Here is a 22,039-nt window from a genome sequence, read left to right as displayed (position 1 = left end):
TTTCGTTCATCTTTAGAAGACAGATGAAGATATTTTTTATGAAATCTGAGAGATTTCTGTCAATTAAAAGCCTATGCAACTACCACTTAAAAAAAGATATAGGGGTGTAATTTTATAATTAGATTTAGAAGTTAATTTAAAAACTATTATGTGAAATTTACATGTTTGCATACTTTTTTTATTTGAGTGTTGATTATTATATTTAAAAATATATAGTTATTGAATTTAAGTTTGGGCTCTGCATTTCATTGTAACCTTATAGTAATGTAAAAGGCCTCCTTATAGTTTAGAGCATAAGCTGAGGTAGATTTTTATCCACAAGAAAATTTTAACTATAATTGAATTTATTTAAAGAAAGAGCAATTTGTTCAGTAAACCACTGTTTAATAAAAAATAAAAAAATTTATGTCTAGTTTTTCACCCTGCTATACTATATATATAAACCTGCAAGGCCTTAAGATCCACCAGGCCAGAATGAAGTGTTTGTCTGGTACACAAGTGTTGCATCGCACAGGTCAAGTACCTGGTGAGATGCAGGAGGAGCCCAGCCCGGAGTCACCGCACAGTGCCCAGAACATCCATGCACTACTAGGTAGTTTCCAATCCAGGCTTTCTGAACAACGTCAGGTTAAGTGGCCTGCCGCTAATAAGGAAAATGAGTGGCACCAGTTTGATGAGGAAGTGGACCAGATTTTCCAAGTAACAGCTAGAGGGGATGCTGACCAGAGACTGCAAACAATGTGCTCAATAATTATCAACATAGCCGCTGAGAGATTTGGCCTGAAGGAGCAGCGCCCATCTAGTGGTACTGCGAGCAGTCTGGAAGAGAAGATCCGTCAGTTGCGACAGGAGCTCCCTGTGCTTAGAAAGCAGTTCAAGCAGGCAAAGGAGGAGGACAAAGCTGCCCTGGCTGAGCTCCGGAACATCGTAAGGAGTAAGCTCACTACCACCGGTCAAACTGAGTGGCATAGAAAGAGGGGCAAGGTGAGGGCTCGCAAACGGGCAGAGTTTATCGCAAACCCCTTTGGATTCACCAGGAGGCTCCTCAGCCAGAAGCGTAGCGGTCGACTCACCTGTACTCAAGACGAGGTTGATAAGTACCTCAGTACCAGTTACAGTGATATAGCTAGAGACCAGGGCCTTGGACCGTGTTGCACGTTGATAACCCCACCGGAACCCAGTGTGGCATTTAACCTCAAGGATCCAACCCTGAGAGAGGTTCAGGAAAGAAAGAGCAATTTGTTCAGTAAACCACTGTTTAATAAAAAATAAAAAAATTTATGTCTAGTTTTTCACCCTGCTATACCGAAACCATACCGAACCGTGACGTCAAAACAGAGGTATATACCGAACCATCCAGGGCCTTGGACCGTGTTGCACGTTGATAACCCCACCGGAACCCAGTGTGGCATTTAACCTCAAGGATCCAACCCTGAGAGAGGTTCAGGAGGTTGTCAAAGCAGCTAGGATGAACTCAGCACCAGGTCCAAGTGGAGTGCCTTACGTGGTTTACAAGAGGTGCCCCAAACTCCTTCAGCGACTATGGAGAATTATTAAAGTCATCTGGCAGAGGGGGAAAGTGGCGCAGCAGTGGAGTCATGCAGACGGTGTCTGGATTCCTAAGGAGGAGAACTCAAGTAACATCGAGCAGTTCAGGGTCATCTCACTCCTCAGCATAGCGGGGAAGATATTTTTCAGTATTGTTGCCCGATGCATGACGGAGTTCCTCCTGCAGAATGAGTACATTGAAACCGCTGTACAGAAAGGTGGGATCCCAAAAGTGCCAGGCTGTATTGAGCACACAGGAGTTATCACCCAGCTAATCCGGGAGGCTCGAGAAGGTGGCGGCGATCTAGCAGTGCTGTGGCTCGACTTAGCCAACGCTTATGGGTCAATCCCGCACAAGGTGGTGGAAACCTCACTGATCCAACATCATGTTCCAGAGAAGATCAGTGACCTTATTTTAAACTATTACAGCTGCTTTAACTTGAGAGTCACCTCTGGATCAACAACATCCACATTTCATAGGCTGGAGAAAAGAATAATCACAGGGTGCACTATCTCAGTGATCTTGTTCGCCTTAGCTATGAATATGCTAGTTAAGTCAGCAGAGGTGGAATGCAGCGGCCCACTTACCCGGTCAGGTGTGCGACAGCCCCCGATCAGAGCGTTTATGGACGATCTGACGGTAACCACAACATCTGTACCAGGCTCCAGATGAATCCTCCAAGGCCTGGAATGCCTCATCAGTTGGGCCCGAATGGACTTTAAGCCAGCTAAGTCCCGATTCCTTGCGGTGAGGAAGGGAAATGTAACTGATAAGTTCCGTTTTTCCCTTGGAGGAGTGCAAATTCCATCAATCATCGAGAAGCCTGGGAAAAGTCTTCAATAGCACACTTAAGGACACAGCCACACTTTGTGAAACTGGAAAAGAGTTGCATGCCTGGATTGCTATAGTGGACAAGTCAGGGCTGCCAGGGAAGTTCAAAGCCTGGATTTACCAGCATGGCATTCTGCCGCGACTCCTCTGGCCACTGCTGGTTTATGGCGTCCACTTAACCACTGTCAAGAGCTTTGAGAGGAAGATCAGCCACTCTCTACGTAGGTGGTTGGGTCTCCCTCACAATATCACCAGCAAAGCCTTATACGGAAGGAAGAACAAGTTACAACTCCCCTTCAGTAGCCTGTCGGAGGAGTTCATGGTTTCCCAAACAAGAGAGGTACTGCTGTACAGAGACACCAAATCCACTGACACCAAAATCTCCTCAGCTGGCATCGAGGTGAGGATGGGTAAGAAGGGGAGGGCCCAGAAGGCAGTCAATCAGGCTGAGGCGCGGCTGCGGCACAGTGTGCTGGTGGGGACAGTGGCGTCAGGATGTGCAGGGCTTGGCTGTAAACATAAACCTCGATATGACAAGGCCCGGGGAAATGACAGGCGTCAACTGGTCCAAGAAGAAATCCGAGCAGGGGTGGAGGAACGGCGCATTAGTAGGATGGTGGGGATGTGACAAAAAGGGGCGTGGACTTGATGGGAACAAGCGATGGACCGAAAGATCTCGTGGACTGAGTTGTGGAAAGCGGAGCCAAACCGGATCCAGTTCCTTATCCAATCAGTCTACGATGTCCTCCCCAGTCCAAACAACCTCTTCTCTTGGGGCCTGAATGACATCCCTGCATGCCTCTTATGCCAAAAAAGAGGATCCCTGGAGCACATATTAGGCTGCTGCCCTAAGGCCCTGGGAGAGGGACGTTATAAGTGGCGCCACGATCAGGTGCTATGGGTAATCGCTGAAACTATCAGCACAGGGATCTCTCTCAGCAAGCACCAGTAGCCAGCACAGCGGGCAATCGCATTTGTTAAGGCTGGAGAGAAACCACCAGGGAGCAGGACCCCAGCAAGTGGTCTCCTGGCAACCGCTTGAGACTGGCAGCTAAAGGTTGACCTGGGAAAGCAGCTCAAATTCCCAGAAACCATCGCCACGACCACACTTAGGCCTGATATGGTCCTATTCTCAGAATAATCAAGGCAGGTGGTTCTACTGGAATTAACTGTGCCCTGGGAAGACCAGATGGAAGAGGCCTTTGAACGGAAGAGGGCCAAGTATGAGGAGTTGGCAGGTAAATGCCGTAACAGGGGATGGAAGACCCGCTGCCTCCCCATCAAGGTTGGCTGCCGGGGTTTTGCCGGCCAGTTGTTATGCAGGACCCTTAAGTTCTTGGGAATCAGGGGACTGCACAAGAATAAAGACATCAGGAATATCATGGATGCCGCTGAGAGGGCATCAAGATGACTGTGGATCAAAAGGGGCAATCCATGGACTATACAAGCTACCTAGACACAAGTCGGATTAACACTATCGGTTAGGTTTAGGGTAGGGTTTAGTGTTAGTGGTATATTATTTCTGGACACAATAGAGCATTAACCTTTTAGCCCCACTCACTGGACATTTCATTTCCGAACTGCCGTGATATTTACAACAATCAAAGTAATAAAACATTGCCAGATTGACATTCATCAATTTTGAAAATAAATAAATAAAAACAAGTTTTTACACTTGCAAAAAAACATGTGCCACTCACTGGTCATTTCACTTTGAACTTGTCACAAAACGTGCAAGAAGCAATGTAATATTTTGCAGAAATATAATGTTTTTCCAAGTAGTCTTGGTTGTTTCAATGAAAGATTGCATTAGGACATTTTAATAAAAAAATATAATTAGACACCTTTTCCACTCAAGCACAGATGCTCTTTGGATCATTCTCAAATCATACTGAAGAACATGATCATCAGGTTCAAAATAATGAATAAATAAATGAAAATAAATATATAAACAAACAAACAAACAAACATGTATGTAAAATTCATATTTAAAAAAAGCAAAATAAAAGCAATGAGAATATTTTTTTACACCACAGGACATTAGAGTCAGGAGAAAGGTATTGTGAAGATCAGATTCTCATTGTGCACTTCACAACATCACTGAATGAAAAAGGACTGTGGAGCTTTTGTTTCATGAACAAATGGACATCAAATGAATGGTTTCACCAATGCCAAACCCAGCATTAAAATTGCTCTCTCATTCTGTCAAACTGTTTCGCTTAGCACCACCCAGTTTTCAATTTATCTTTAGAGTACGACATTATGCTCTGACAGCACCCTTTGAAAAATGCTCACAAGCTTTTAAAATCTGATACCTGAGTCTGCCAGCCAACCTACTCAAATACAGGGGCAGTGCCATGTCATTGTGGATTCTGCTATGCAAATGGCACCACTTATATGAAGAGAGGGCCGTTAATGAGTCTGGAGATGAGGAACAATTTTGCGTGAACACCTAATCGATGTAAGCCCTTGTGAGCATTACTTTTCAGCACTCATTGAGAAGCACTTCTCTCTTGAGGCAGGTGCCCTCCGAAGCAAATGAGGAAAGAACCCCCTAAAGTCTGACACATAGACACACACATATGCACCTCCTGTCCTCAGCACTTAATATGAGCTATCCATCCTCCTCCATGCCCTATGAAATATGCCTGTAAATTACCACTAATGGGACTGCAAATGCAAGCTCGGCTCCGACTGTCAGGGTGATGCATGCAGGGAGAACAGATGGACGACCCCTCTTATGACTCAGGGCTGGTGCTGGGGAGTTTTGTTGCAGGTATTGAATACCTTCATGCAAAGTCATTAGCTTAGCTTCACTAATTGCACATAGTACACAGTTTCACTGTCACTATAGTTGGGAAAGCTGTTACAACTGAAGCTTTATAAAGTAGTTTAATGATACTACCCTTCTGCCCTTCTAAAACTACCCTTCTAAGGAGTTAGTTATAAGTTACCAAGTTACAGCTGGATATATATATATATATATATATATATGTGTGTGTGTGTGTGTGTGTGTGTGTGTGTGTATATATATATATATATATATATATAAGAATGTCAGAAGATGCAGTACTATTGGTTGCTTGATTGATTGATTGATTGAAAGAAAATACTTTTATTTAGCAAGGATGCATTAAATTGTATAAGTTGTATAAGTAAATTATTTTACATTGTTACAAAAAAATCTATTTCAATTCATCAAACAATCCTGCAAAAATAAATAAATAAAAATGTATCAGGTTTTCCATAAAAAATATTAAGCAGCGCAACTGTTTTCAACATTGATAACAATAAGACATGTTTTTAAACACCAAATCAGCATATTAGAATGATTTCTGAAGGATCATATGACACTGAAGACTGAAGTGAAAATTCAGCTTTGATATCACAGGAATAAATTACATTTTAAAATATATTAAAATAGAAAAGCTATTAAAAATTTGATAATATTTCACAATATTACTGATTTTACTACATTTATGATCAAATAAATGCAGCCTTGGTAAGCATAAGAGACTTCTTTTAGACACATTTAAAAATCTTACCGACTCCAAATATTTGAACTGTGTATGACTTGGAAACAATGACAATCTCAATAACAGTGACAACTTTAAACTTCAATTGATAAATTTATGCTAGAACACTAAAACTAAACTATTTAATGAGTGTAACGGAGTCAAAATCATAGTGAAATCACACAGAAAAATATGTTAATTTTGCATATTAATTAGTTTTTGAATCATTCGAACAAATCAATTCCCTCAAATTGGACTTTGATGTGCTATGAACTCTAAATCAGTTCAAAAAACAATTAAGATTAGTTTTTAAAATAAACAAACTGATTTATATGACAGTTCATATGAAAGACAGAGTGCGTGTTAATGATTACCTCTGCAAAAAAAATAGGGATGTTGGAAAATGGATACTTGTTACTGGCTAAGCTTATTTTGATAATAGGTACTGTTGCTACTGTCAGTAACATTTATAAATGAATGAACTGAAAACTACTAAACTGCTTATCACTTAGCACTTATAAACAAAGGGTGCCAAAGCAATACCAATTCAAAGACTGAGTTGTGATGTGAATTCATTCTACCTTATAAACTGTAATTAACCGATGTAGTGCATCATTTGGTCTTCTGCATATTTGTAACAGCTATTAGTGTTATTCGCCAAATGAGAGTGAAAAGATGGACGGATTGGTAAATGTGAGATTGGAGTTGTAGCGACAGCTCACCCTGTTGACTTAGAGTCATCAGAGGCTGCTGGGTAATTCTGGTTAAGCATGAAATCAGACATGCAGTGGTGCATGGAAATGGAGTAAAAACACACTGTGTAACTGTGCCGCACACAGCGCATGATGTGCTACTTCCCTCGAGACAGCCCATATAACACATCACTATCTCTATGTCTCTTGGTCCCACATACTTTCATATGCCACCCTGGTGATGAAATAATGAAATTCTCTAATATGCAGATGTAAAGGCATGAAGGGTATTAGAAGTGTCATGTTAACCCCAATAAAAAGCCCTGTGATCACCAGGTTTCCATTTGGGAGAGAGCTTCAAGTGCTATTATTAACTATTTCACAAATCACCTTTTGATTTGAATGTACGACTCACCAAAGTCCCACAGGCCACATTCACCTTTACTTCAGTGGTACAAAGACAATTTAAAAGCCCAATAGAATTCAAAAACCAATACAAATACTCTTGAAAAAAATAGAATCAAACTTGATCAGGATGAGTCAAATTTATATGCAATTGATTAAATATTTAGATGCAAGTACTTCATAACAAAAACCAGCATTAGGTATGTTTTAAAGCATGGCTGCTGGTTTAAGCTGGTCCTTAGCTGGTCATGTGCTGGTCCTAAGCTGGTCCTGAGCAGGAGATAGTTGCTTAGGACCAGCACATGACCAGCTAAGAACCATCTTAAACCAGCAGCCATATGCTTCAAAACATACCTAACCAGCATATGCTGTTTTTTTCAACAGTACACAAGCAGTAAAATACTTTATATCACAGAAAGACTGTTCTATAGACTAAAGGTAATTTATCTAATGAGTTGGTGAAAATCTCAGACAGAATATAATGATGTAGGCCTGGAGACTTAGACTTTTCGATTTTCTTCGAATTTCTGTAAAGCAAAACTGGAATCAATTAGAGCTTCTGGCAAAGATGACAAACACAAGACATGTCCCAGTATTGGAAAACTCGTGCCTGTCATGGTGCTTGTCTCATTCCAACGCTAAAAGCCTTGAAAATCAATCTAACTGCAAGTAAGGCTAATGTGAGCTCTTAAAGAGAGTACTAGAGTCTTCCCTGAGAGTGATTATCAAGAGAACATGGAGTGAACATGTGTTTTAATTGCCTGTCTACACTTGCGTGAATAAGGAGTCTGAGTTCACTGGGTCTACATGAGAGTAAATTTTTCAGAAGACAGACAAAAATCAGCAGCAATTACATTGTGAATCAATATGACAAAACGATCACTCTTAATTAACTGCCTTCGACTCAATACACTCGGATAGACTCTCTGCAACCCTGTAGGACCAATGGTTTGGAGAATGCCTTAAGTTAAAATACAATAAAACCATTTGTGTTTACTGCTTGAAAATTGTAAAGGGAAAGGGGAAAATGCATGTGGTCATAAAAATTAAATGCACATAAAATTAAAATTCAATAAAATAATAATAATAATCTACTTGAACATAACAGAACTCCACCAAGGAAAAAACGAGAAATTAAAGGAATAGTTCACCCAAAAATGAACATTTGCTGAAAATTTACTCACCCTCAGGCCATCCAAAATATAGATGTATTTGTTTCTTCATTGAAAATGATTTGGAAAATTTTACATCATTTACATTATTTTTATACATATTTGTTTAGAACTGTTTTGGATTGTTTTTGTTGGTAAACAGTGCTTGAACTTTGCATATGTCTCTCCTGATTCAAACAAGACAACTTTTTCACTTGAGAAAGCAATATTATGGATATGAATTGTACTATTGAAAATAATAAATAGAATTAGTGTATAAAATATTAATATGTAATATAATATTAATAATTATTAAATATCAATATTTTATATTTACTAATCATATAAATAAAAAAATAACAAAAATGAAAATTAAATTTAGTCCAACTACATTAAGCACACCACCACTGCTACATAGACAAACATACAGAATGTGTGTGCATGAGTGTGTGCGTGTGTGTTGAACATATAGAGCGGAAGTCTGCGTTATCTGCTCTAATGGCAGATTCTAAGCAGTCTGATTAAGAATTTGAGATGTTTGATAAACGTTTGACATGCTAATCCCTTGTGCTTGGGATGCTAATTTCCCCTTCATCAGAGCTCTAGTAATTGACTTATTTTTGCAGGGACATAAGCTGTAATCCTGTAATAGTTTCTGCAAAAGCACATCTTGGTTGCACAACAGATGCACTATTAAATCGTTTTTGAATGTTCATACATGACATGATTAATGTCTCATAATATAAAGTTATTAAAAAGTAAACCTCAACATTTGTGCCAGTGATGATGCCTGATATTAATGATATCCCTCAGATATTAAACAAATTCATCTTTGTCATTTTTTTTTTACCTGTCAGCTTCACTGTGCTTAGCCTGAGGTAAAATGTGGTCAGTTCAGAGCTCAGAATAAAAGTGTAGCTTGTGCAAAAACAGGTGTGCTTACATTTGAAGAAGTTATCAAGCCAGCCGTATTTGGTGAAAACAGGCTGTGAAACACAAATGTGAATGAAAGCAATAAAACGTTGTACAAAGGTAGCTGTGTAAATTAGTTTGCAGGCTATACATCAATCATGGACATTGGAAGAGGAATACAGTTGTCAGTCCTGTTTTACAGTGCTGAATACACCCAATTTGGTTATTTTCTAGAGTGACAACTGCATTTTGTAACAACTGATCCCATGACTGCACAATTTTTGATAAAATAAAGAATATAGCGTTATTTCTAGCAGGTCACACGAGTCAAGCTTGCATCGGCTGACTCTCAGCTGATCCACATCTACCTATAGGAATACGACACCTATCACAACATTCCTATATAAGGTATATATTCAGAATTATTCAGCAGCTTTATCACTTGCTCAAGAGCAAATTACCCTCCTCCATCCCCAACTCCTCCTTTCGCCACAGTCAGGACTTGGCTTTCTGATATTCCTTCTGATAACCCTGGGGGGTTATTGCTGCTCTCCCTGCTCATTCATGACAGGGCAGTGTGAAAGCGAACCACACCAAACCAAAAAAATCAACATTGTATTTGGTCCGGACCAAAGCAAGTGAACTAGCGGACTTTCCTGGTTTGAATACACCCTAAGTGTCAATCATTTTGACAATAGTGGTCCTGACAGAACTGTATAAAATACACAATAGAATGTGAGGAGTCACTGCATTACATGTGCGTGCTCCGTGTTTTCATGTGGAGTTTTGATAACTCAGTAGAGACTGAGTGTTAAACTGGTTTATATCTGAAGGTTTTAGATTTAGTCACTATACAGAGCTGCTCCCATCAGATTACTTTAGTACGATGTATACAAAATTCTATGTTCTATGTAGATACATTAACATTAACACCCATACAATAACATATTGGACCACCACACCTTGAGAGTCATACCTGTTGTTAAATACGCTTGTCAATGCCAAACACTGACTGTGTGAACTTCGCTACTTTAAAACCAAGTTTTTAGGCCTCTCTCCATAGCAGTGGTTGTCCTCTCCATCATGCAGATCCTGAAAGAACCAATTCTTCATGTTTAATGCACCTAATCAGGGGCGACTCTATTTATATCCATAATTCAATGCAACCTCCACTTTAGTAGTTCTATTTTTTGGGTTGTGGGACATGACCGTGGTGTCCGAGTCTCCTGTGTGTCCTCACACACTGAGGGACACAATCCTCACATAGTCCTCATTTGTTGGGTCATTTAAATGTGTAAATCCCCCTACCCAAGATTCAGTTTCAGGGAAAAAAGCACTTCGATACAAGAACAAACAACTATAAGGCACCACAGAGCATCTATATTTCACATCCTGAGCTTTGAAAGCTGATTTTTTTAAATAAAATGTGCTTCCTTTCAAAGTGAGCTCCTTTAAATCACAGAGATCACGTTTCCGTAGGAAGAGGAGCAACTTCAAATGCCAACGCATTGCAGAGGAAAGTGAGGAATATTTTAAAACCCATGGGGTTCCCCATGTTCCCAGTGCACAGATTTAAGCCATGTTCCCATCCAGCTGACTGAACTGATGGGTAGAACCTGACAGAGAGAGAGAGAGAAACGGAAAGAATGAAAGAAATTCAAGGACATAAAGGATTTAAGGACAGAATAAAAGACAGAATGAAAGCGGTGGGTGGCGAAAGATAAAGCAGCCTTTGTATATTTTCAAATGAAAGACCACAGAGACTTGCATTAGCCTTGATACCGTTTAAAAATGTAAAATAGTAAACCGAGGTGACAAAATATCACTGTCAGCAATGAATACAACACGCTAAAACAAAACTCATTATGTCTGTTAAATATCTGGGCTAAAATAAATAAAGAGCCTTTATCCACAGGCAAATCCTATTTTTAGATGGCAAATGCCACTATGGATTAGCGTCAACTTGTGGCATGTACTGCCCCTTGCTGACTGAAGCAGACGCTACATAATACAAAACACAAGTGGAATTGAGAAGAGCAGAAGTCTTCAGCCTTTCTAGACCCAGGACCCCTTGGTGGAGATGGAGCAGGGACCCCTGTTAAAGGAATAGTTCAAGCCCAAAATTAAAATTCTGTCTTCACTCACCATCCATTTGTTTTAACCCTGTATTTGTGTCCTTCTTCGGTTGAACACAAAAGAAGATATTTTGAAGAATGTTGGTAACAGTTGATGGCAGCCATTGACTTCCACAGCATTTTTTTTTTTAGTCAATGGCTACAGTCAACTGTTTGGTAACCAACATTCTTCAGAGAATATTCCTAATGTATTGATATACTTTTACGTTTTTTTTTGTTGTTGTTGTTGTTTTATGTGGGACAGACATTAAACATTTAGCTGAACTTTAGCTTTAGTTGAAAAAAAAAACATTAATGTTTAGTGCACATTTAATACGCACAAAATAAAATAAAATAAAAATAATTGAAATAAAAAAATAAAAAAAATGCCAGACTGCTTTTTGAAGACCATTAAAATATGACACAGGGTCCTTCAAAGTTATCAAAGACAACACATGATCAGGTGATTGTATTATTAATGGGACTACAGTCAAGGACTGTTGACAGGGTCAATATCCGGTTTTCTTCCTGAAAATACACACACTTTTTTATGGAAAACCATAAAAATCTTAACAATGACCAGATAATTATGTCTCTATGGTAACCACAAACTACACTGAATAGTTATCAGCAAATTAACTTGTAAAAATGTAAAAACATTTTATAACAGTAGCTATGCTGACACCTAATGGTCAACTCAGATATTTTAGATGTTTGCACATCATGTCAGCGTGCTAAAAAGGATGAAAAAATATGTTTTCCTTTAGAATTCACTTTTATTTCTAATGACATTATATAAATGGATAATTAAAAGCATTTCAGTTGAACAGAATCTACCACACTCCAAGGAAAGTCTGTAAAAGGTGTTAATATGAAATCATTTTCCACATTGATTTTTCACAGGTGTTTTTACCAATATTTTAAATTATGTACTGCATGTTTTAGGGTTGAATTAAGTTTTTGTCATCTTAACAGACAATGTCCTGGCAGAAATTTACTAGTACCTTTTCCGTTTTTTAATGCAGTACAAATAAAATCTTCTGTTTAATATGTAAATACCATCACTACAGTAATTACCAATACACCTGCTCTCAGTATCCAAATTATCATGTTCCAACATAAAATCGAACAACTGTTACCTACTCCATCTACACTACAGTTCAAAAGTTTGGGGTCAGTAAGTTTTTTTTTTTTCTGTTTTAAATAAATAAATAAATATGTTTATAAAGAAAGGATGCATTAAACTGAACAAAAGTGACAATAAAGACTTTTACATTGTAACAGAAGGATCATGTAACACTTAAGACTGGAGTCTTAAAAAATCAGCTTTAAAGTCACAGGAATAAACTACATTTTAAAATAAATAAATAACAGAAAACAGTTAATCCAGTCTTGGTGAGCGTAAGAGACTTCTTTCAAAAATCTTACCAATGCCAAACCTCTGAAAAGCAGTGAGAATGTCTACAAATACTTCTTACCAAATTAATCAATTCTTTCTGTATATAAAAGAAATTCCCAGAAGTGTGCTGAATAATCAACCAAGTCCAGGCTAGAATTTGATGAACAGTCAGCTTTGTGTGCTGCATCAATGTGACTTGGTCCTGTAGCCTTTTGTGCAAAAATAAATATCACTGTATAACCTTATATGCTACAGGTGCACTTTTCAAATTTATTATCAAAATTATGCTAGTGAAAAGACCACTGTAAAATATGTGTAGAAGGAAGGAAACACCTCATGTTTGGAATGGATCTGCTCACTGAGGGGAGAACCGTGTTGACAGGGTGATAGACAGCTTACACAGGCTGTAGCTAGTAATGGAGAGCTGACACTGACACATGAGGCCTCACTCTCGACCATTCTGACCGACTCTCACCCAGTCAATGTTTAAAAAGTTGCTGGCTTTGGGTAACAGCCCAAAGAGCACAGCCCTGACTCACGTTGCACACTGGAATACTGGCATGGTGCTTTCTTAATATTGTTGCTGTCTTTAAGGTACATTTTCTCATTTGTTAAACTAGATGAAATCATCTTTGAAATGTCATTTTCCTGGTTTGATCTATGTTGAAGCCATAGATCAAGGAATAGTTTCAAAAACAAAAATTCTGAGATAATTTACTCACCCTCACATCGTTCCAACCCTTCATGAAAAATGGGGGCAAAAACAAAAGTGTTGCGTTTATAATTTTGTTCAGTGTATATATGGAAAATAAGATATTTAAATTCCTTTTTTTTTCGTCACTTGACCATAAAATAAGTTAATGGGGTCTAATGTTGCCTTTATTATACAGAAAAGTTGAAACAGTCTTCAAAATATCATTTGGTGTTCCAAACAACAAAGAAAATCAGCTTTGGAATGACACGAGGGTGAGTAAGTGATAGTATTTCTATTTTTGGCTGAACTATCCCTCTAAATGTCTGTTTTTATTCATCTGGCTCATTGTAAAATGTCAGGTAGAGTTCATTCATTCATTACTGCGCATTGTTTCACATTAACTGATGAATACGCTTCATCAGTCACAGGATAAGATTATCCCTGCTGTTTAACCTTGCACAGCATCCCGCTGTGCAGCTAGTGAATTGCTGATGAGAGTCCCTTCACTGCTGCTGTCAATCACAATCACTGTGTGAATGTAAACAGGAGAAACTGTCGAATAAGAGATGGCAGAACAGTACCACAACTGACAATCTTTCCAAGAGCCTCTGCTGCACCTAAAAGACATCATACTTGACTATACGAGAAAGAAAGGCTCTGATATCAGTCAGCATCCTGCCAGCTGATAAGGCCAGATGCAGCACGGTACGCAACACCTCAGATTACACCACACCACAACAGACCAACTTCTCAAGCCACAAGGAGTTCTTGTTCTTACAGTTCCCAAAACATAAAGATTCACTGCTTGCAGTATTAACTCTGTGACAAAAGATTAGACACGATTAAATAGCAGTTTAAATGTACTAATACAGCCTGGAACAAAAATTAATTTCAGGGAACGCCCCATTAGCTAGCCGAGTCGAACGAGAGACACATGATGAGAACTGAAGCCCAGCTGATGAACAAATGAGCTCTAAATGAACGATCAACAGTAAAAATGATTTTCACATCGTATTAGCCCCGTCACAATGCTGATCTGCAGTTGCATTAAACACGATTGCGAAAGGTACCCTGTCAACAAATCAATTATGAAGTAATAAAGGTATTTGCAAAATACAGTTTCTACCATTGTAATAAGTGTCAACAATAAACAAGCATCTGTCACATAAAGTTGATAAAACACAGAATATGACTTACAAAGCAAACTAAGATAAGAGCAAATACATATCAAGGTCAACTGATCTGCTAGATAAGGCATTGCTCCACAGATGCCGGATTACTGGTTTCATAATGGCTCTGACAGTAATCCATACCATTGAAGAGAGGGCAGCAATAAAACAAACTCCACACTGAGCATGACAGACACCAATATAACAAACTGCTACGACAGTGAAATGCTGTATTAGACAATAAAGGCAAGCAATGTCATTTTCAAAGCAACCTTTTGAGTAAGTACTAGGAATATGTCTGCAGGGTTAGTCACAGACCATACATAATTCCAATATAACTTTTTGGTACAAAAATTAAGACAATTATTAATTATTATAAATTATGCTTAGTATAGTACTGTCAAATGCAAAATGCATATCACAGGGCCTGTCATCAGTCCATACTGCTGTACAAAGGCAAAATGCAGTAGCTACATATCTGGTCAAAACTAAAATCTGTAGATCTGTACTGTGACAGACAGGTTTGCTTTAAATCGCTAATTTAAAAAAAATAAAATAAAAAGGCTGTTTCAGTTACTGCCTTTGTGAGACCAACAAGGTAAAAGTGAACATTGTCATTGACCGTAAACAATGATAAGCACTTACACATCTTATTTACATTTTGATGATGCTTCACAGAAATATTCTGCACCTTAGCAAACTATATAAGCATTTAATCTATCCTCACTCAGACCTGGACATGAAGTGCAGTAGCTGTACACAAGTGTCCAACGAGACATATTGCGGTCTAAAGGTCATATGCACAGTTAGACTGCTCTCTTGGGGGGAAAAAAAGATCCAATTCAATATTCCCTTGTACCCGTTCTCCCCATCTGAAGCCACTCTTACAGGTTTTTAATTCCCATGCGTGCAACTAACTTTTTTTTGTTCTTCAATATTAGTGCATGTTATAAAAGAGTGAAAGACTAGATATGTAGCGCTGCAACCAACACATGATTAAAACATTTTAACAGGTTGTGCATATATAAAATTCAACAAGTTTTGTTTTAAATCTAAAAACATGAAATACGGATCTGGCAAAAGTTTTATCAGGACAGGGTGACATTGTCCAACAATGGAATTGAAGCCAGTCTTTTGGCTAAAAATAGCCTTGTACACTTTCTTCAGAAACACAGTACCTTTTTTCTCTTTTTAAACACCCCAGTGCTGAACATTGGGGTGGGGAACATTGGGAAGTGCTGACTCAGGCCCCCAAAACAGTTAAGAAGAGATGAACCGGCCTATTTTGACCCATCTGATTCACTGCATCAATGTAGCATTTCTGCCAAAGTGACTGAAATCTAACACACGGGTCCAAATGACGTACATAACACAGTTAACCAACACTCTCCGTTTCAATACAGAGTATAACGGTGGTCCTAACATATCCAGAGACCCTCTTTTGCTGCATTCTGCTGGTGGTTCTACAATTGTGTTTGTATCTACTGAATGTTATACAAAAAACATCAATAAAAGTGATACCATAGCAGATTTTTCAGCCACTTTGACCGCAAAGCAGCAGAGCATCCGATGAAGCCCTAAATTTCCCCCTTTTTTTATTCCCACAGAGTAAGGGGCCACACATCCTCTTGTGCTGAAGATCAAAGCCTCGTCAGTACTTATTAATTCCAAAGAGACGGACCCCGTGGAACTGAGGCAGTTTGGGGATAAGCACAGTGAGCAGGGAAATGGTGTTGATGATGAAGTGGACCCTGTCATACTTTGTATAGAAACTGGTCAGGAAATACCTGCAGAGGGGAAGGAAAAGATCAAGTCAGATGTCAGATAGCAACATGAGATGCACAGATACAGAGGCTACAGAAGTTGCTCAAGCAAGCACAGCATAAGACTGCATCTAATGGAAACCCAGGATGTGGTTTCTTCATGCTGCAACAGAATGCTTTTCATACATATAAAAAGATGATTATAATCAATATAAAATCAGATACATTTACTTTCTTAATGAACATTTTTCGTATAGTGCATGCTATTCTAAAGAAAAAACTGTTAATATGTAATATAACATAATATATAATATAATATAATATAATATATTTATTGAAATTCTTTTTACATCAGTACAGGCTATTAGATAATGTTATTACACGGCTCTATGGATAACTTGAGGTATTTAACATCCAAATAATTAAGGCTGGCGCATCGTTCACGTCTTTCATATTACACCAGTGCGCACTCTCTTGTTTTATTCAAACGCAACCGTTATCATCTTGAACCCCTGTTATTGACTGTATTTACTGTAAAATGAAACCTGCGGACTTCAGTAATATTGTTGAAGTGTTTGTCTTGTTGCCAGAATTATTGTTTTGTACGCTGTAAGGGATTTAAGATAATAAACAGATATGATTTTAAAACACTTTCTTCTCAAATAACATTTTATGTCCTCGAGTTTATTTTTGTGGTGAAAAGTAGTGTAATTAGTGAACTTCGTCTAGGCTCAAAGCTGTTTGTTAGGAACTGTTTCTTTGCGGAAGCTTTGCATTTAAAGAAGTAATAAAATATAACTCAAATCAATATTTCATTATTTACATATGTGCCAAGTAGCCGTGTAATAAGCAGGATAATGTACATCCAGACGGTTGTTATTGCAAAATAAACCCCTACAGGGTGACGCAAAAGCGCTCCGCTTCGTGTCAGGGTCTTGATCACCCTGTCTGGGTTTATTTTGCAAAAACAATCGATGTGCATTATTGTTATTATTACTTTTTTTATAGTATAAAAATACTTTTTTATTAGATGGAACAATTAAACTTGAACTGGCAACTAATTTAAATTGAAGTTGGAGTTTACTTAAATTGATTAAAGTTAAAGAGAAACAGAATAGGAAATATGGCAAAAGCTAGTTAGAAACATCAATAAACACCATAATTGTCACATGTCTGTTGTTTTCAGTTATGCCGAGTTCACACTGCACGATTTTAGCCCGATTTTTCACTCGCCGACAGGTTTTGCGAAATCGCCGACAAATGCCCGAAATCTGAGAAAAATCGGTGCTCGTTCACGCGAGTGACAATCACGCAGTGTGAATTATCAAAGACACGATCTGAGGGAGTCGCCGACGCCCGTGAGTCAGCAGGTTGAAGCGACCCCAATAACGTGATATTTAGGCCCTGGAATGTGAATTGTAACAGGAGAACCCCGCCAAAAAAATATGTATTTTTTGTATTTTACCCACCGAACGCAACACAACTAATAAAGGGAAGCTAATGACGATAATGATGACACACATCTGAACCAAATGAAACAATCAACCAGAGACAGAAACTAGGTCACAGGGGAACAGGCTAGATTTTCTAATTAAAATACCTTTTTGTTGATCTCCTTCGTCCTCGTGCGTTTGTACCTCACCAACGCGTAACAATAATAGTATATAAATAATACTAAAACAACACTGCTACTATGTAATGCCCACTTTTCAACATCAAATTCTCAAAGGATATAATCAACCCAGCTGAAAACAACATCTTATGATTTGCTGATCTCAGCTGCTCTCTCAGACTGGTCAGCCTGGTCTGTTGGCTGTTTTTAGAGGGGCTTGAAGTACTTTTCTGCTGGTCAGGCTAAGAGATTAACCCTAAACACCAGCAGTCCAGCTAGACCATCTGAGACCAACTTTAACAAGCTAAGACCAGCAAACAAGGCTGGTTTAAACAGGTTTTGTCAGCAGGGAAGTCTCACTCTACATTTTTTTCTTTTTTTGGTAAAATATCTTGTCACTTTGAAATACATCAAATTTTACAAAACATCACAATTTGTGACCCTGGACCACAAAACCAGTCTTAAGTCGCTGGGGTATATTTGTAGCAATAGCCAAAAATACATTGTATGGGTCAAAATTATTGATTTTTATTTTATGCCAAAAATCATTAGGACATTAAGTAAATATCATGTTCCATGAAGATATTTTGTAAATTTCCTACTGTAAATATATCAAAACTTAATTTTTGATTAGTAATATGCATTGCTAAGAACTTCATTTGGACAACTTTAAAGGCGATTTTCTCAAGATTATGATTTTTTTGCACCCTCAGATTCCAGATTTTCGAATTGTTGTATATCGGCCAAATATTGTCCTATCTTAACAAACCATACATCAATGAAAAGCTTATTTATTCAGCTTTCAGATGATGTATAAATATCAATTTTAAAAAATTGATTCTTATGACTGGTTTTGTGGTCCAGGGTCACATTTTTTCCTGAAAATAGAGGCAAGCATATTTTAAAATAAAAATTCAAGGTTTTTAAGGTCCTGTTTCATGTTACCAGTAAGAACGAAAGTAAAATCAAGACAAACCTCCTCGTCTCTCACTGTAACCGACAGATATACCCTCACAATATGAGAGAAGACAACATGAGAGAGAGAAGAAAAGAGCAAATGATCTGACTGACTGACTAACTGTTTCTAAATCCGGCTCTCCTTGCCAGCAGACACCACAGGAAGTCAGCATCACTGCCTCTTGCTCATGGTCATGCAGAGCAAGCTGTGAAAGCCTTCCCAGTGCGTGTGCAGAACACAACCAAAAGGGACAAATTAGCGTGACAGGCAGAATGAAGCTTCTAACAGCCCAGAGCAAAGGCGAACACTCTTACAGTATAATAGGGGTGATGGTGAGAAACTTTCGAGAGGCGGTGAACTGGACCCCGTAGTCCATCTGTTCCCAGTGGGTCAGAAGCCGGGCCTTTCCTTGGTCCGGAGTCTCAAACGGTGTTCCTTTTACCGTGTGTAGGAAGATATACATGCACTATAGCAGAAAGAGAGTCACAGAACATCATGACCTTTGGTACAATTCCTCAAAGTTCTCTCAGCAGATGTTGTGAAACTCTTAGGACAACAGCAAGAGCTGAACCATTTTGGCAGCAGGACGACTAAGAAAGGCGATACAGGATGGCTCTGTTAGTCCAACATTGGCTGAAATTACAGAACCTGGAGTCAGCAACTGAACGGGCCAAAATTCAGCAAGAAAAAATGTTGCCGTTTCAGAGTTTCTGCAGCTGGGGACTGTCACAAAACAAATGATTATTTTAAGCCTCTGCATCTTAAAAATCTCTTAAGAAAGCATATGTGCTACATTTACACTATGACACTAATGCAATGGTTTTCTGCAATGGCAGACTGTAAGCCAAAATGTGTCGCAGATCTGTTATGGACCAGGAAATAACAATGTTACTAACTACAGGAGTGTTTCTACTGTGGTTAACGCCTGTTCATAATTATAAAGATTTCTATAACAATAACGATTTTAGCATTCACATCAATGCATGGTAATGTTCTATTTATTAATTAGTTATGTTACCTGCTCTTTATAGTCAGGTGGATTCTGACTGGCTGTCAATGTTTTTATTTCTCATTAGCAGGAAAAAAAATGAAAGTGATTCCAAATATATTGTTCCTCTGTGTCGTTATCATTATAGCTGTGGACTTGGCTATTCTAACAGAATTAAAAAGTTTATTAAAACTTTATAGTTATCCTGAACAGGCCTTTTTGAAAGCAAAACATATACCAATAACCAACTTGTAGGAGGACAAATGCTTCCCATAACTTTTGCTGGATGTACAAAGCAAAAACTGCACAAATTCAACTGTCACTTAGAAGCTTGTCTAATTAGATGAATGGCGAACCATAAATAAACTACATAAAAGTTTTAAATATACAACATACTATATTAAATATAATATAAAAGTATGTAAAATAGTAATAAAAACATATATAAAAATATAATAGGATCACTTCCAGTGAGGACAAACACGCTTTGAGCAAAATAATTGTCCTTTATCACTTAATCACTGCATGAAACCATAGAAATTTTCCTATTCGGTCAATATGCCATGTTAATAATTTTGCATATTTTGGGCCAATGAAGTTCATAGTCATTTTTAATACATTTCAGAGCTTGATTTAAGGATAATTTTGGTACCTTTTTTTAACAATAAACAATTTTGGTACTGTGTTTGATCACGTAATATAGCAAAACAACAACCACTACGGATAAACTTTAGAGACTCGTGTAATTTAGCAGCTCTTACCAAGTTGTGGATAAGGTTGGTGAGGGTCCAGACCACAGGCACGCTGACGAAGGGTATGCTGAGCAATATGATGTGTAAGAGGCCGATGCCAAGCACATAGGAGAGCCATATACCCCTGCTGTTCATCACTCGTGTGTTTGGATTGACCTCACTGTGTGCCGTGCCCACGTTCATCCTCGCGCAGTAGAGGGACACTCAGAACTATTGCGTACTTACTGTCAGACACATGAGACACGTGTAAATACACATATGGGTCTAAAATTATACTACGTTCACTGACATTTAGACGCATAGACTATAAAAAGTCATACAACAAAATGTAAAGATAAGCATCAATATGCAGAGTGTGGAAAATCAACACAACTTCTGAAACTGTTCATTTGTTGTTATTTAAAATGGTAAGCGGGACGAAGCACGGGTCACGCAGAAACTTCACAGTACTTACGAACAAATAATAGCTCTATTTCCTCTGGCTGTAATTTGTTTCGCAAACGTTATCGAGATATCTTCCGTTCTGGAGCCCTTGTGCAATGTAGCTTTGCCGTTTTTCGCAACTTGACTCGTCTGTTTATTTCATCATGTTTGCTTTGAAGCACTTTGTTCCTGTGCAAAGTAAACAGATGGTGACAACACAGCAAGACTTCATCGTTTCACGTCATCGTTTTTTCAGAACTCACCTTTAGAAGGATGGAAATGTAGTCATCGAGGTAACCGCTGATTGGATTATGTGAGTCACGTGGAGGATGTCGCCCAATCAACGTTCGATGCGTTGTTAATTTTGTTAAAAAGGTTGCTTAACGTCACATAAAGTGCTTGCGAAAGAGATTAGGCGATTATGCAAAAATACTGAGATTTATGGGTATGGTAGTTTATTTAAACAAATTATTACCCACACTGTAGCAGTCTCAAATGTCTCATGTTTCTGTTATAAGTTGACCTGTAACAGAATTTCACAACACTGGATACTTTGTATTCCGCTATTAAAGTTGCAATGTGTTCATTGTATTAGTTCACCAAGTGAAAATTCTGTCATCATTGACTCTCCCTTCTTTTGTTCCAAAACTGCACGACTCATTTTCTTCTCTGGAACACAAAATGAGAAGTTATGCAGAATGTTAGGGACTAAGAGGCTCAGTCACCATACTATGAAAGTTCACATTTCATAGTATGGGGGGGGAATAATGCAATGTCGCTGAAAGATGACAAATGATGTCAGTCCCTAACATTCTTCCTGACTTCCCCTTTGTGTTCCACAAAAGAAATAAAGACAAGTTGGTATGGATCACTGTGAGGACGAGTAAATGGTGACAGGATTTTCATTTTGCTGAACTGTCCCTTTAAGTATCATCATATGTTGCATAACTCAAGTATTTATGATTAAAACATGTGAGATTGATCAATAGAGTGAAAAGGTATGGGATTAAACTATAATGTGTCATGTTTTACATTCAGAGGTAATTCGTTTTATTCATTTCTACTGTGCACTGAAAAATAAATATACCATGGGTGTTTCTGACACTGTTTCT

General features: G+C 38.3%; 1 protein-coding gene and 1 pseudogene across 1 annotated transcript; one reads left to right on the top strand and one right to left on the bottom strand.

Moving 5' to 3' along the window:
- The first annotated feature begins 627 nt into the window (after positions 1–627).
- Positions 628–8,784, top strand: LOC107723629 (uncharacterized; annotated as a pseudogene).
- A 6,443-nt stretch (positions 8,785–15,227) lies between these two features.
- Positions 15,228–21,162, bottom strand: ormdl3 (ORMDL sphingolipid biosynthesis regulator 3). Its single transcript, XM_016532347.1, has 4 exons — positions 20,959–21,162; positions 20,514–20,728; positions 19,079–19,230; positions 15,228–16,218 (listed from the first exon to the last, which is right to left on the bottom strand). Exons 2-4 carry the CDS (start codon positions 20,685–20,687, stop codon positions 16,083–16,085), a joined length of 462 nt encoding a protein of 153 aa, XP_016387833.1. The 5' UTR covers positions 20,688–20,728; positions 20,959–21,162; the 3' UTR covers positions 15,228–16,082.
- Between the last annotated feature and the right edge of the window lie 877 nt (positions 21,163–22,039).

This window comes from Sinocyclocheilus rhinocerous, unplaced genomic scaffold (genome assembly GCF_001515625.1).
Source record: "Sinocyclocheilus rhinocerous isolate Xijiao unplaced genomic scaffold, SAMN03320098_v1.1 scaffold1537, whole genome shotgun sequence".
NCBI lineage: Eukaryota > Metazoa > Chordata > Actinopteri > Cypriniformes > Cyprinidae > Sinocyclocheilus > Sinocyclocheilus rhinocerous.
Note: the sequence above shows the minus strand (reverse complement) of the source record. Positions and strands in the feature narration are given on the sequence as shown.

Bases quoted from the DNA above. Each gene is read 5' to 3' on its own strand.
- ormdl3 (XM_016532347.1), bottom strand. From the start codon at position 20,687: ATGAACGTGGGCACGGCACACAGTGAGGTCAATCCAAACACACGAGTG. The intron at 19,231-20,513 runs GTAAGAGCTGCT...TTTCTGCTATAG, and splicing joins CCAACCTTATCCACAACTTG to TGCATGTATATCTTCCTACA. The intron at 16,219-19,078 runs GTAAGAGTGTTC...TCCCCTCTGCAG, and splicing joins ACCATCACCCCTATTATACT to GTATTTCCTGACCAGTTTCT.